The sequence below is a fragment of the Natrix helvetica genome (assembly GCF_964273705.1).
Source record: "Natrix helvetica genome assembly, chromosome: 1".
In the NCBI taxonomy this organism is placed as follows: domain Eukaryota; kingdom Metazoa; phylum Chordata; class Lepidosauria; order Squamata; family Natricidae; genus Natrix; species Natrix helvetica.
In genome coordinates this window covers 295,331,489-295,347,574 of record NC_138548.1, presented here as the reverse complement: position 1 = coordinate 295,347,574, position 16,086 = coordinate 295,331,489, and the positions used below count along the sequence as shown (strand labels likewise).

At 43.4% G+C, this 16,086-nt stretch overlaps 1 protein-coding gene across 4 annotated transcripts in view; it reads right to left on the bottom strand.

Moving 5' to 3' along the window:
* RBM6 (RNA binding motif protein 6) overlaps positions 1 to 16,086 on the bottom strand; it is an 80,565-nt gene that overhangs the window by 3,025 nt on the left and 61,454 nt on the right. For 3 of the 4 annotated variants that reach the window (XM_081937920.1, XM_081937921.1, XM_081937922.1), the window contains exons 9-18: positions 15,626 to 15,925; positions 15,342 to 15,502; positions 13,364 to 13,461; positions 12,630 to 12,672; positions 11,906 to 11,963; positions 9,990 to 10,081; positions 9,749 to 9,895; positions 9,089 to 9,178; positions 7,111 to 7,365; positions 624 to 698 (exon numbers count right to left, since the gene is read on the bottom strand). In XM_081937920.1, coding sequence (XP_081794046.1) covers positions 624 to 698; positions 7,111 to 7,365; positions 9,089 to 9,178; positions 9,749 to 9,895; positions 9,990 to 10,081; positions 11,906 to 11,963; positions 12,630 to 12,672; positions 13,364 to 13,461; positions 15,342 to 15,502; positions 15,626 to 15,925 — 1,319 coding nt within the window. The remainder of the gene's footprint in view (positions 1 to 623; positions 699 to 7,110; positions 7,366 to 9,088; positions 9,179 to 9,748; positions 9,896 to 9,989; positions 10,082 to 11,905; positions 11,964 to 12,629; positions 12,673 to 13,363; positions 13,462 to 15,341; positions 15,503 to 15,625; positions 15,926 to 16,086) is intronic. The other variant, XM_081937923.1, reaches the window with a different exon arrangement.

Below are 16,086 nucleotides of genomic sequence, written 5' to 3'. Positions count from 1 at the left end.
GACTCTTGTTATTCTACACTACATCACCCCTAATCCTCTTCTTTGACAGATTAGACATACCTAGTTCCCCTTAACTGTTCATCATATGGTTTAGCCCTTATCATCTTTGTTGCTGTACTCTATACGCTCTCTAGGATCTCAGCATCGTATTTTTGTATCATGACAACGAGAACTGGAAGCAGTATTCCAAGTGTGGTCTCATTAGTGCCGTTTAGAGCAGTACTATCACTCTTCATGATCTTTATGCTATCCTCTTGTTGATGCAGCCGAGGATTGAACTGACTTTTTTTGTTAGCTGCACACTATTGGTTTATATTTAAATGATGGTCCACTAGGATACCAAGTTCCTTCTCACTACTGTTTGAGCCAAGTACCATCTATTCTCTACCTATGCATTTGGTTTTTCATCCCTAAGTGCAAGACTTTACTTTTCTCACCACTCAACTGTAAAAGTAAAAGCATTACTTTGGATTTACACAGTGGATGTTCCTGCCTGCATCTAAGGACATGAATACATCCAACAGATGGGACACACATTGATTTAGTGTTTTGTTCATTTATAAAAACCCTGTTTGCTGAAGCCACATTGCAGCAGATATAAGGCAAAAATGTCTTTTAGTCACCTCTCGTTCTCGCTTCTCCAAATATGCCAGTTCTTGCTCTGATCGTTTTATTTTCCAGTGAATCTCTAAGTTTTGCTGTAAGGAAAAGCAAATCCTTAAAATGTCAGCATTAGGATTAGCTTGTTTTATTGTTTGTTTGTTTTATTGGATTTATATGCCGCCCTTCTCCCAAAGGACTCAGGGCGGCGTACAGCATTAAAAAACACATATTACAAAACTTAAAAGAAAATTAGAAACAATCCAAGAAACAAACCGAATTAATATAACACTAACATTTTTAAAATGAGATAAAATTAACAGGCCAGGCCGGCTTGCTGGAAAAGCCAATTTTTTAGGGCGCGTTGGAAGGACCGAAGGTCGGGGATTATGCGAAGCTCCGGGGGCAGCTCATTCCAGAGGGAAGGCGCTCCCACAAAGAAGGCTCTCCCCCTGGGGGCCGCTAGTGGACAACTGTCTGGCCGACGGCACCCTGAGGAGGCCAACTCTGTGGGATCGCACTGGACGGTGGGAGGCTACTGGTGGCAGTAGGTGGTCTCGCATGTACCCTGGGCCTAAGCCATGGAGCGCTTTAAAGGTCATAATTAGTACCTTGAATCGGAACCGGAAAGTACCAGATGGTTCCGCCCCAGGCGCCTGATGGAACCTGATAGGTTCCAGACGGAGCTTGGGCCACCTCCTGTAACCTTGACCCACCCCCGGGTAGAGGACCTGGTGGTCGCGTGGAATAATGCGACTACCGGGGCCTTGAACCGGGTGGCGCCTTTGCGGCCTCTCCGGCGGCAACGATCCACCCTGGCCCCTTGGTTTACCGAGGAACTAAGGGTGATGAAATGCCGCAAGAGACGTCTAGAGAGTCGTTGGAGATCCTCTCGCTCCGAATTTGATCGAACACAGGCACGAGCCCATTTAAGGACGTACCTTGTGGCATTGAGAGTGGCCAAACGCCAATATTGTGCCACTCTCATTGCATCCGCGGAGAACCGCCCTGCCGCCCTGTTTCGGGTGTCCCGCTCCCTCTTGTTTCAGAGGCCGCGGGAGGCCCCTCTACAGGGCAGGGCAGAGGAATTTGGTAAATATCTGCAGGATAAAATCGTTCAAATCCGGAGGGATTGGGTCCCTGTCAGTGGTCCAATGGAGACGTCCATGGCGAGTCTTGAGGAATCGATCTGGGAGGAGTTTGAGGATTTGGACAGAATGCGTGGACGACTGCGACCCACCACATGTTTATTGGACCCGTGCCCCTCCTGGCTTGTACTGGCATCCTGGGAGGTTACACGAGACTGGCTCCTGGGCCTAGTGAATGCTTCGTTGAGCAAGGGGTCTCTCCCGGCCGCCTTGAAAGAGGCGGTGGTGAGACCCTTGCTCAAGAAGCCTTCCCTGGACCCTTTGGAGCTGGCCAATTATCGTCCTGTATCCAACCTTCCCTTTTTGGCGAAGGTTGTAGAGAGTGTGGTGGCCTACCAGTTTCCACGTCATCTGGAGGAAAATGATTATCTAGACCCGCGCCAGTCCGGCTTCCGCCCCGGTCACAGCACGGAGACGGCCTTGGTCGCGTTGGTGGATGATCTCTGGAGGGCCAGAGATAGAGGTTGTTCCTCTATCCTGGTCCTATTAGACCTCTCGGCGGCTTTTGATACCATCGACCATGGTATCCTGCTGCGCCGGCTGGAGGGGTTGGGGGTCCGGGGCACCGTTTTGCGGTGGTTCGGCTCCTACCTTTCTGGCCGGACGCAGCGTGTGTTGGCAGGAGAAGAGAGGTCGACCCTACGCCCCCTTACTTGTGGGGTGCCACAGGGGTCGGTCCTCTCGCCACTCCTGTTCAACACATATATGAAGCCGCTGGGTGAGATCATCCGTGGTTTCGGGGTGGGATACCACCTGTACGCTGATGATACTCAGCTGTACTTTTCCACCCCGAACCACCCCAACGAGGCCATCGAAGTGATGTCCCGGTGTGTGGAAGCCGTACGGATCTGGATGGATGACAACCGACTCAAGCTCAACCCCTCCAAGACGGAGTGGCTGTGGGTACCAGCTCCCCGGTTCAGCCAATTAACTCCATCATTGGCCATTGGGGGCATTCAACTTGCCCCCGTGGAGTGGGCGCGCAATTTGGGCGTCCTCCTGGATGCCCGGCTGTCCATGGATGACCATGTGACAGCCGTGGCAAGGGGGGCGTTCCACCAGGTTCGCCTGGTGCGCCAATTGCGCCCCCTACTGGGCCGGGACGCCTTATGCACAGTCACTCATGCGCTGGTGACGTCTCGCTTGGACTACTGTAACGCTCTCTACATGGGGCTTCCCTTGAAATGCACCCGGAGGCTACAGTTGGTCCAGAACGCAGCCACGCGGGTAATTATGGGGAGTAATAGGTACTCCCATGTGACACCGTTCCTGCGCGAGCTGCACTGGCTTCCTGTGGTCTATCGGGTGCGTTTCAAGGTTTTGATAACAATCTTTAAAGCGCTCCATGGCTCAGGACCTAGTTACTTGCGGGATCGTATTCTGCCCCATACATTCCTGCGACCAATCCGCTCGCACAGAGAGGGCCTCCTCCAGGTGCCGTCCACTAGACAGTGTCGGGGGGCGGCGCCTAGGAGTAGAGCCTTCTCTGTGGCGGGCCCAGCCCTGTGGAATGACCTCCCTCCGGATATTAGGAATACCTCTGACCTCCGCTCCTTTCGTATTAAGCTTAAGACCCACCTATTCCAAGTAGCGGGCCTGGCTCAACTTTGATCTAACCATATCGCTCCTGACGGGTTTTTAATTGGGTATTTTAATTATATTTAATTATTTAGGGGTTTTTTAATCACTGTATTCTAATTGTTTTTTATTCATCAGCCGACCTCCTCCTTGTGTATGTCTCGGTATATGTCTCTGTTATATGTTTGTTTTGTCCACATATTTATTTCATATGTTTCATTGTACGCCGCCCCGAGTCCTTCGGGAGAGGGTGCGGCTAAGAAATAAATATTTATTTATTATTTATTTATAATCGCACCCGGAAAACAACCTGCAACCAGTGCAGGCTGCCTAAACGGGGTGTAACATGGGAGCAGCTAGGTACCCCCATGATAAACCGCGTGGCCGCATACTGGACCAGCTGAAGCCTCCGGGTGCTCTTCAAGGGCAGTCCCATGTAGAGAGCATTGCAGTAGTCCAGCGAGAAAGGATGAGGGCATGAGTGACTGTTCATAGAGCATCCCGATCCAGGAAGGGGCTCAACTGATGTACCAGGCGAACCTGGTAAAAGGTCCCCCTGGTCACAGCCGTCAGGTGCTCTTCTAAACTAAGCTGCGTGTCCAGGAGGACTCCCAGATTGCGGGCCCTCTCTGAGGGAGCTAAAATTTCTCCCCCTATCATCAAAGATGGAACAAGATGCACAAATCAGGATGACAGAAACCACAGCCACTCAAGTCTTGGAGGGATTGAGTTTGAGCCTGTTCCTCCCCATCCAGATCCGCACAGCCCCCAGGCATCGGGACATCACATCGAGGGCATCGTTTGGGTGGTTTGGGGTAGAGATGAAAAGTTGGGTATCATCAGCATATTGATGATACCGTACCCCAAAACCACGGATGATCTTGCCCAGCGGTTTCATATATATGTTGAACAGGAGGGGGTGAGAGAACCGACCCCAGGGGCACCCCACAAGTGATGCGCCTTGGGGTTGATCCCTGCCCTCCAGTCAAGACGAACTTGCGACCGATCCGACAGGTAGGAGGAGAACCACCGTAAAATGGTGCCCCCCATTCCCAACCCCCTGGGTTGTCGCAGTAGGATACCATGGTCGATGGTATCGAAAGCCACCGAGAGGTCTAATAGGACCAGGAAAGAGGAGCAGCCCCTGTCCCGGGCCCGCCAGAGATCATCAACCAACGTGACCAATGCAGTCTCCATGCTGTACCCGGGCCTGAAACCCGACTGAAACGGATCCAGGTAGACAGCTTCATCCAGGTACTGGGGAAGCTGACATGCTACCACTCTCTCGACAACCTTTGCTACAAAGCGAAGGTTGGAGACCGGACGATAGTTGGCTAAAGAAGCTGGGTCCAGGGAAGGCTTCTTAAGGCCTTACCATCGCCTTCTTCAAGGCGGTGGGAAAGAACCCTTCTCTCAATGAAGCGTTGGTAATCGCCTAGAGCCAGCCTCGTGTCACCTCTCGGGAAGCCGAAACTAACCAAGAGGACACGGGTCCAGCACACAAGTGGCAGCACTGAGTCTCCCCATAATCCTGTCCATGCCCTCGGGGGTCACAGGGTCAAACTCATCCCAGATTGTCTCCACAAGATTCATCCCCGTCGACTCGCCCGAATCTACCCAGTCAGAGTCCAAGCCTGTCCAGATCTGAGTGATTTTATCCTGCAGATACTGAACAAATTCTTCAGCCCTACCCTGCAAGGGGTCTTTCCCAGTTCCTTGGTTAAGTAAGGAATGGGTCACCCTAAACAGGGCGGCTGGGCAGTTATCTGCGGACGCGATAAGAGCGGAAAAATGTTGCCGTTTTGCCACTTTTATCGCCACTAAGTAGGTTTTAATATGAATTATTACTAGTGTTCGATCAGATTCGGACTGGCTGGCCCTCCAACCACTCTCTAGGCTTCTTTTCCAGCGTTTCATCTCCGGGAGCTCCTCAGTAAACCAGGGAGCCGCCTGGGATCGACACCGGGTCAGAGGCCGCAAAGGCACAACACGATCCAAGGCCCCAGTGGCTGCCCTATCCCAGGCTTCCACTAGGGCTTCGGTCGAGTTGTGACCAAGGGATTCAGGAAAAGTCCCAAGCTCCATCAGGAACCTTTCAGGGTCCATCAGGCGCCTGGGGCAGAACCATCTAGTTAGTTCCGCCTCCGCCTCCCTGTAGCGAGGGGTAGCAGTATGGAAGTCAAGCCTGATGAGGAAATGATCAGACCATGACAAGGGTTGAATAGAAATATCCCCTAAATCTAGATCATTCATCCACTGCCCAGAGACAAAAATCAGGTCGAGCGTGTGTCCCCTATTATGGGTGGGGTCTTGAATTAACTGAGTCAGGTCCATAACCGTCATGGAAGCCATGAACTCCTGAGCTGACTCGGATCTCTCGCCAATGGAAGGCAGATTGAAAACCCCCAGGACCATAAGCCTGGGGAAATCAACCGCCAATCCAGCTAACACATTCAGCAGCTCCGGCAGGGCCGATGAAACTTAGCAGGGAGACAGGTACGTAACAAAAAGACCCACCTGAACTCCAAGGCCCCATTTCACAAAAAGGGACTCACGCCCGCCTATTTGAAGCACAGTGACCTCCTGAGGTCTGAGACTTTCCCTAATAACCACCGCCACCACCCCGCCCCTGCCCTGGGCTCTCGGCTGGTGAAATGCCCAGAAGTCTGATGGGCATAGTTCACTAAGGGGAACACCCCTCCCTAACCCAACCAGGTGTCCGTAATGCACAGCAATAGATATTTGAGAATAAGGGGAAACCCCAGAGTAAATTGTAATACCAAAAGCTACCAAAGTTCTACATAATGCATAGCACAATAAGAGGAAAATTATATCAAGGTACTCATTAAAGCAGCCATTTTTTTCCAAGACGAGATCATAGTGTGTTCTCTTTGTATTTAACTGTTAATTTTAATTAATTGAATTATATAAATGTTCTGTTGGAAGAAGTCAAAATCAGCTGCTTTGAGAATCTCTGATGACGAGCCCCACATATTTCCATCTAAACTACTCTGATCTTTCTTAAAACCTCACATGCCTCTTCTCCTTTCAAATATCACCATAGATTTAATACATCTGTATTGTGATCAGCAACAATTAGAGTTTGCTTTAAATCAAAGTTAAGATCAAGATTTAGAATAATATAGATCTAATTCTTTGTCATACTTTTATATTTTGTCACTTAATACTGAAAACAATAAAGCAATTTGATTACATTTACCAAGTAAAGGTGTACATAGTACATCTGAAGGAAGCACGTGTGAAACATGGAACTTCATTTTTTTCCAGTTTCCAGTAACAATTTAATGTTCCACTTTGAACTACAATAATATCTACTTCTACTACTAAGAAAACAATTCTTATGGCAAGTCCATTTTCCCAGTCATTCTAAATCTTGTGTGTAGGAGACAGTTTATATTGCTTAATTTTTTTTAGTTGACATAGTAAGAAATATCCTCAATTGTGAATAGCATAGCTGGTTTTTTACTGAAGATTCTACCTGTTCCTATGGCAACCCTAATTTTTTCTCAGTTATCAAAGCCACGTCCTTAATGAATTAACTAGAAGAAACAGTCCAATCTATTAATTTTGAACTGAAGGTGTTTGGGTAGGTTCCTTCACTATTCACAATGTTTGCACGGCAGTATGGTTCAGGATTCAGAACTGAAATACTTAATCTGAAAACCTGTTTAATTTCTGGTTGTGCTTCTGCCTAACTGCCAAATGAAACAAATTTACTAAACGTACAGCCAAAGCTCTCAGAACATATTGCGGCCTTTCTTACTTTATGAAGATTGGATAGTTGTTGATGTTTAATCAGAACCTCTTTATTTGGAAACTGCCTCCGGCAAAGTAAACATGCTAATTTATTCCAGTCCGTCAGTTTATCTTCATCGCTTTCAACCTTTTGGGGCCTTTCCTCTTGTTGGACTACTGGCCGTGATGGCTGTGGCTGTGGCTCTTCATCCTCTTCTTCCTCGTTGTCACTATCTCCACCATATTCTCCCAAAAGCCCTATCAGAGGATTCACCACCTTTGGCTGTAGAAAAGGGATAAAAGAATGAATCCACATGCAGAATTGAAGCAAATCCAGTCACTGTGTTTGGATGCCTCAAATGACCAATATGACATCAAGGATAATATGCTTCCGTCTGAGCATATAATTAATGTATTATATAGAATAATAAATAAGTTATACATCAGAAAGCAGATCCAAATTCATATTTTACTTTACCATAAACTAATCTAATGGCATTTCTTTATTATCTGTAATAAAGTGGATGTAGTCATAATGTAATGATTTGAAATTTGAAGTGGTTATGCAATCATGTCAAAACAAATGGAATACTTTTTAAAATATAAAAATTAGATTTTAAATAAAGCAAGGACATAATAGAGTTACAAATAAACTTGCAATATTACCATTATTTACCATTTACATCTTAAATACACTAGCTATGCAATTACAGAGTAGGAGCCATGTTAACATACTACTAAAATTTGAACCCAGATCCTTCCTGTTCAAATTTTTTACCCTTTTTAACCCTTTTTTTACCCTTTACCTTTGTTCTCAAATTTACCTATATCTCTCTCAAACCTGAACATCATTCATGCTGAAATTACATTGACTTGTGTGAAAACTATGCCAATGTTTCCCTATGTAAATCGCTTCTGATAGAAAAACATGCTTTTTCCTTATTTATGGATTATTTAAAAGGAACATATTTTAATAATTTCTACTTTATCTTATTTCACCTTAATCTGTCAACATCAAGTTGGCCAAAGTACTGTATAATACTGAACAGATTACAAAAATAAAAGGCAGCTCCCTTCTTCAGTAACATGCAGATACATTGTTAAGCTATATGAACTGAATGGATAAATGAAGCTCTTTTTACTAAAAGACTAGGGCTAGATGAAGGCTACCATATATGAGCTGCAAAGGAGAGGTGATTATCTGAAAATGACATACAAAATATACAAAACTGTATCTAGTGATTTGGATTTTTACAGCCGAGGTATAATAGCCACAGGATAGATCCAGTAACTTGTGTACTATCTCCAGTGTCTCTATGCCTTAAATATATTGAATCTGCCATAGGTCATGGACTGAGAGCAAAACTGAAATTCGACAACCAATACAAAAAACTAGGCCTAAAAGGACAGCCATATTAAATTAAGTCACCATTCTTCCTTGCTCAGTTTTCTTAAAGTCTATTAGAGGTTTGTCTGAGATGAGAAATGTCCCATGCTTTACATTTAGTACCTCAGGAATGAACACTAAGTGAGAGTTCATCTAGAAGAAACAATAACACAAGGGTTCCCCATATCACTACATAAAATAGATGGGTGTTTCACCACATCTGCACCTTCTGACTATTCTATTACAAGCAAAATTATGGAAGATTAAGACAAACTACAAAAATCCTACTTTCTAAAGGGCTTGTAGCTTTAGAGAGAAACCTCTTGAATAATTCAAAGATTTTTCTTGCTTTCTAAAAGATTTTGCTTCAGGTGTGCTCTGCCATAAACCAGCCTGTAAAATAGCTATAAAGTGTACAAATGTGTCACTTTCCTACACCCAGAACATAGTAAAGCCAGCTCTCCTGAGACTCTTAGCTCTATCCAAAAGCATGATGGAATAAAGAACATATACCTAAATAAATATGTATAGAATATTGTCAGGAGCATACTTTTAAAAACTTAAGATAAAATTAAATTTTAAGACAAATTATTGCAATAGTTAAATAATGAATTCTTACTGGAGGAGTACTTTCTTCTTTTTTCAATATTGGGGGTAGTGGCTTTTTAAAGACGTCTTCTGCAGAAAATTTGTCCTCTTGATGCTCATTCTGAAACATTAAACGACAATTAAAAGCTTGTTTACAATTCCACTGCTTACATGAGTACTTTTGCTTCTTTCTCTCCATTGTTCCTACTTACAAAGACAAGTATAAAAACAATATTTTTTGTACTTGGCTATTTTATTTCCAAGAAAAATGATAAGCTGGGCAAGCCTGTTATTCATACATACTGGTTGAATAGAATTCCAACCAGTGGTGGGTTGCAAATCCTGTTCCAACTGGTACAGTTGGAATGGGGCAGGCGGCATCCTCATGGATATGCGCAGCGCGCGCATGAGTTCAAGCACCTCTGCGATGCTCCGCAACTCTCCAGCTGCTCCGCGGAGCATTGTGCAGGCGCCTTTAAACTCCAGTAAGGAGCTCGGGCAGGCAGGTGGGCCCTCCGGAGCACCGTACCGGAACGGTATCTGATGCTCTGGGCTGGCTCCCGTACGCCTGTACCGGGGTGTACCGTCTGCAACCCACCACTGATTCCAACCCTTTTTCACTTTCAGTATTTTATACTTTAAATATGTAGGTTACATAATTCATAACTATGTTCTCATAACCTATAAGTACCTTGGCTGATTTATTTCTGTGTCTTTCTCTTCTCTCTCTATTATCTCTACTAGATGGCTCATCTCTTTCACTTGTCCTTTCTTGGCTTTTATAATGCCTCATACTAGATGGTGGTGATGATGCTTCTCGACCCATTGGTATTTCTCTCTAGAAAAGGGGGGGAAGATTTTTTTTTTTTAAAAAAAGAACATTTCATAATAATGAAAAAAGAAAAGGAACTCATTTATGCATACAATCTCACCTGAGTATTGGAATCATAGTACACTCCACTTATGGGATCAAAATAATTTCCAGTATCTGGATCATAAATGAATGTAGACATGTCAGAAGAAGCTGAAAGATGTAAAACATATCAGGGCAATTGTTACAACTTATACTTGCCAATCTGGGGATTGTAGCAGTTTATAAATAGACAGACAGGTAAATAGATAATTATTTAAATAAAACAGATATAATATACCGTGTTTCCCCGAAAATACACCAGGGGCTTATTTTCTTTTGCCCCACGAAATGTGCCCTTGGGTTTATTATCAGGGAGGGCTTATTGTTTTGGGGCTGCCAGGCGGCTGCTCCCTTGTGAAGTGGCTCCCGAAGTGCCGGGCACAGCCTCAGGGGCAAAGCAGCCATGAGGTAACCATGCTCACGAGCTGCCACCCGGCAAATCCCCTCTCCAGCCGGGAAGAGCGCCATTCACTGACCTAGGGGGTAATCCCTAAGGTGCCAAGCCATGTGGCGCTCTGCCCATCCCCCAGCTCCTGCGGCTTGGCACATTCGGGATACCCCCTAGGTCAGTGCATGGAGCTCTGCCCGGCTGGAGAAGGGGGTTGCGCGAGCACCTGTTCCGCTCGCAGCTTCACCAAGCCCTTGCCAGGCTCTCCCAGGCCACCGCCGCCGCCGCCCCGCTCCGCTCCGCGCAACTTCAAAACTCGGGCCGAGTCTTTCAGCATTGGCCGCTCTAGGAGTGCTCTCTATGGTGGGCCGGCTGCTGGAAAACTCCCTGTCCGGCAGCCAGCCCACCATAGAGAGCACTCCTAGAGCGGCCGATGCTGAAAGACTCGGCCCGAGTTTTGAAGTTGCGCGGAGCGGGGCGGCGGCGGCGGCGGGCAGCAGCAGCCAGTGGCGGTGGCCTGGAAGAGCCTGGCAAGGGCTTGGTGAAGCTGCGAGCGGAACAGGCGCTCGCGCAACCCCCTTCTCCAGCCGGGCAGAGCTCCATTTGACCTAGGGGGTATCCCGAATGTGCCAAGCCGCAGGAGCTGGGGGATGGGCAGAGTGCCACATGGCTTGGCACCTTAGGGATTACCCCCTAGGTCAGTGAATGGCGCTCTTCCCGGCTGGAGAGGGGATTTGCCGGGCGGCTGCTCGTGGGCATGATTACCTCATGGCTGCTTCGCCCCTGAGGCTGTGCCCGGCTCTTCGGGAGCCAGTTCACAAGGGAGCAGCCGCCCGGCAACTCTCCCCTTCGGCCAGGCAGAACGCCACTCCCCAACCTAGCGGTATCCCGAAGGCAGCAAGCAACGTGAGCGCTCCCCCCCCCGCTCCTGCGACTTGGCGCTTTCGGAATAACGCTAGGTCAGTGAGCGGTGCTCTGCCTGGCCGGAGGAGGGGTTTATTTTCGGGGGTGGGCTTATATTTTTGCCCACGCGAAAAATGTGGCATGGGTTTAGTTTCGGGACAGGTTGTATTTTCGGGGAAACACGGTAATATATTCTGGTTAATACGATGGGAGGTGCCAAAGATACACAAGGTAATTTATATATTTTATATATTTTAAATTATTAAAATAATTTCTTGCCCTCAACCCATAACACCTGCCACCTAAGAAATATTGGTCAATCTTAAAAGAAAAAGATGTTCTGATTTTAACTGAGCTATCCAAAAATTCTAAAATATGAAAAGATACTATAAAGAGTAGATGATTCTATTAGAAAATTAAAGTCCGTTCTCGTTTGTATTTTCATTTATGGTTGTATTTTGGGTTTTTAGGATATTTATTACTATGGTTTTTATATTTGGATTTGCTATTTTTATACTTTATATTTTATTTATTGCTGTGTGCTGCCCGAAGTCACTTTGGTGAGTTGGGCGGCTACATAAAATCGGTTAAGAAATAAATAAGAAAAATATTTAATAGTACAATCGGATTAAAAGACAACCTACACTCTGATTTTCGTTTCTGTGTATCAGAGCCTCTTCTGTCATTCATGCCTCGTTTGCCCTGAAATACAAATAGGATTTTAAAATAAGAATTATAAAACACACATTTGCACAGACCAAGCGGTAAGACCTAATAAAATATTATCTGATATTTATCAAGCTAAGAAGCAGAAAAATACATCTGTTGAAATCAATGCGCTCATTCACAGAATGCCTGATGGTCATTTGTAGAAATGTCTAGTTTTCCCATATTTGCAAAAAGCAAGGAATTCCTGTTCCTTTATAAGGACAGCAAGAAGAATGGAAACTTGAAATCATAGATCATAGTGTATTGTAATGGCATATCATGGTAATGATACATCTATCCTAGAATTATCATTGTTAACCTCGGAATCTTATTAGAACTTAGGATACAGCAATTTTTCTTAAATTTTGGAAAGTATTATTTCTACCTATACACTTTTATTTTTATAATTTAAACACATGCACATATGTTGGCCATTGGGTATAACACTTTAATTATTCTGTGTTTGAGGGGGAATCAACTGTGAAGTTAATAGATCTAGCACATTTTTTTCTGGCTACACTCACTGTCATAAATTAAATATAAAAATATACTTAAGTTTAGGAAACTAAACTTAATATACTTAAGTTCAGGAAACTAAACTAAATACTGGATGGCAGCAACCAATTTTCTTCAAGTGCTGTCATAGATTGCAAGCATTACCTGGTTGAAACGAGAAATATCACCTTGGTCTCCATATTCATTTCTAGCAACAGAAAGAAGACAATCATCAAATCAGTTTAAGTGTTCCAAAAATACTACATGCAATTACTTAAATATTCTTCACAAAAACTCTGCAATTTCATTGGACTTGTTGAACTATTAATAAGCTGAATGAAAATACTGTATAGTGAAGTATTGTTTTTGAATTACAGCTCAGTGCACAAAATTTAAAATCCTGACTTTACAAATCTTCCATACAGACATTAACTCAACAATTAATCTGTTATGTCTTGATTTTACAATTTTAATTTAAATTAATGTTATTACATCATCTAAAGCCAGAAATCATTGTAGTATTATAAATTACTCAGAAAGTTGAGATCAATTTTTTAACTTTGCTAGAGGATATCTTGACATGAAATATCCATGAACAAAATAATATTGCTATTAGAGTTATATCTAATTTTTCATTCAAGCTACTCTATTCTTGTTAAATACTCTCAAAATAGCTTAAATGTGATGTATGCTCATAATTAATTTCTTGAGAAATATTATGGTTTAAACATAACACCACTTGATAAGGACATTCAGTTCTGCACAATCATAAAGTATGCTAATTTATGAAAACTTGATTGCCTAAGCTTTCCTTATTTTCATATTCAAGTATCTATCAAAATGACCAAATTCACAAAATGTAATCATATTAATGAATATTTTAGTAACATCCCTACTACCTCCTCTTTCCTGTAGCTAGGTTTACATCCACAGCACGGCCATCAATGCTGATTGGTGGATCTAGGTCTTGTAAAACTTTCACTAACCGGCGTGCCTCCTGTAATGAAAAGAATCCAGGAATAAGCAAAAAGGAGGGATCTGGATGGGGACAATATATTTCAGCTGAAGCCTGGCATGACAGAGTGGCTGTGGGTGCAGGGGACCTCAAAATCCAGTTGTTTATCATCTTTAATTCTGGATGGGGTTGCACTACCCCAGACAAACCTGGTGTATAGCCTGGGGGTTCTCCTGGACTTGCGACTCATGCTCAGAGACCAAGTGGCAGTCTTGGCTAGGAAGGCCTTTGCACAACTTTGTGTTGTGCCCTTAACAGGATCATGAGGCCTTGTGTACGTTCAATCATGTCCTAGTCATCTGTTGGTCAGATTATTGTAATACATTCTACATGGGACTACCCTTGAAGAGTATTCAGGAATACAGCTGGTGCAGAATGCAGCAGCGCACACAGTTCTGGAGGCTCCTAGGATGACACATGTGCCATTGCTGTTACGCAAGTTGCCAGTTTGCTTCTGGGTCCAATTCAATGTGTTAAGTCATTACCTTTAAAGCCTTATATGGCATGGGTCCAAATGAGTTGTCTCACCCCAAAGGGATTAGCCCGCCTCTCTCGTACCAGCTAAAGAAGACTGCCATGATCCCTGTCTGCTAAGGAATTCCGGCAGGTGGGGTCAAGAACAGCCTTTTCTGCTGTGGCTCCAAACCTGTGGAACACTCTACCACTGGAAGTGAGAATTGCTCCTAGCCTTTTGGCTTTGTGGAAGGATATCTGCCAATTGGCTTGAGGCTACAAGAGGATGTGTGCGCTCAGAATCAAACAGGATTCATTTTAACCAATTTTGTTGTATACATGATGTACAATGACAATAAAGGCTATACTATCAGGATTCTGAATCACTATAAAAGTCCTATTTTACTTTGCTTTCAAGACATTAGTTATATGGACACCAAAACAGCAGATCAGAGTTTTTCCTCTAGTTTTTACATGCTTTCTCTAATCCAAGATGAAGTAATACCAATAAAAAATAAACGTCTAATATTAAATTCCAATTTTAAAATACTACACAATGAGAACTTGTCTGAACTAACATTCTGTGATTGGGATTCTTACTACAATGTTTGAAATCAATTATAACAGAGCTAATATTGTAAATAAATCGTTTTAAAGAATTCAACAAACAAGGCTCCAATACAGCTGTAGTGGATATATAGTTACAAAGATCAGACTTCTCTTTCCCATGATAGGAAGCAAAATATTATGGTGATAAGAAAATGTCTAATAGTGCATCTTAAAACTTGTAATGTTGTGTACTGAATCAGGCATATATATGTGTATTCTACACTACCTCAGTTAATATGTTTCAGTAAATCATAATGACATAAGCAGTGTATAAACAAAGGCATTTTCTTCTTTATTGATATTCAATCATATCAAAGTGTTAGCAATAGCAGTAAGTCAATTTGAGTAAGTTATCCTACATAGTAGTTACAGTTCAGCCATAATTCTTTGCACTTTTTTAACTCCTTCCTGTCTAGTAGGAACACAAGAAGGAATTTGAATATTTTCTTTTCAGGAAATTGCTATTACATCTAAACAGTTTAGGAAGGAGGCTTATTTTAATAAACTACAGTTAATAGTTTGAATGTAATATTGTGATTCAGGAGAGGGAGAGAAGAAAGTACAAGCCTGAAGCTTGCCCAGGCTTAATCTTACAATGCTAAACCATGGTTAATTGTTAGCTACAAATGTAGCCTCTGTTTAATAGCTTTGGATACAGAAGTGTGAGGAATAAATTTTAAAAATATAAACTCATACAGGACACTGTAATGAATAGACTTTCATAAGGAAATAACAGCTTAATATTTCATTCATGTTAACGAATGAAGCAGGGAAATGAAGCAAGGAGAATGTCAACATACAGCATGAGAGTCGAGTTCAATGAAACCATAGGTGTAGCCCATCCGACCAGCTTTGTTCTTCATTACCCTCACGCTTGAAGTAGAGAGACGGACATATGGTGCTAGAAGTCCTACAATCACTTCCGGTGGAGTAAAGCGAGGAATGCGTTTTAACATAATTGCTGTGAAAAGTGTAGCAAGGAGAAAAAAGAATCATATAAGTACTTCTGTTCAGTTTACACAAATTTAAATCATCATTATAGAAAGAAATTAAGACAGTAAGGCCATAAATACAATCAACTTACTTTTACTTTCATCCTCCTGACGTTTATTTTCCACAGTATCTCTCCTTGAACTACGGTTTTGGTTTTCTTTTCGGGGTGGATACATTTCAAGGTCCCTCTTCTTTTCTTGGGTGAGCCACTCTTCTCTGTTTTTATCCTTCTTCTTGGGTTTAAGTTCTTGAGGCGGGCATTGCAGCTCAGAATCTGGCTTCGGAGGTGGCAGCTCTTGGGGTGGAGCAGGTTCTTCAACAGATTCTCCCTTTGGGCTCGGATCCTCAGGGACCAACTCTTCCTCCCCCTTTTCAAGTTTTTCTTCTGTTACTAGGAAAACAAATTTAATGAAGTCATTTCAGCAAAAACATTATGTTAACACTATTTTTCCTTACTGCTTTATACAAGAATATTTAAATACCTTATTTGGGTGGTTATAAACATTCCAGTTGAGTACACAAAAATGTTAGACTTGTACTAATCCATGAAAT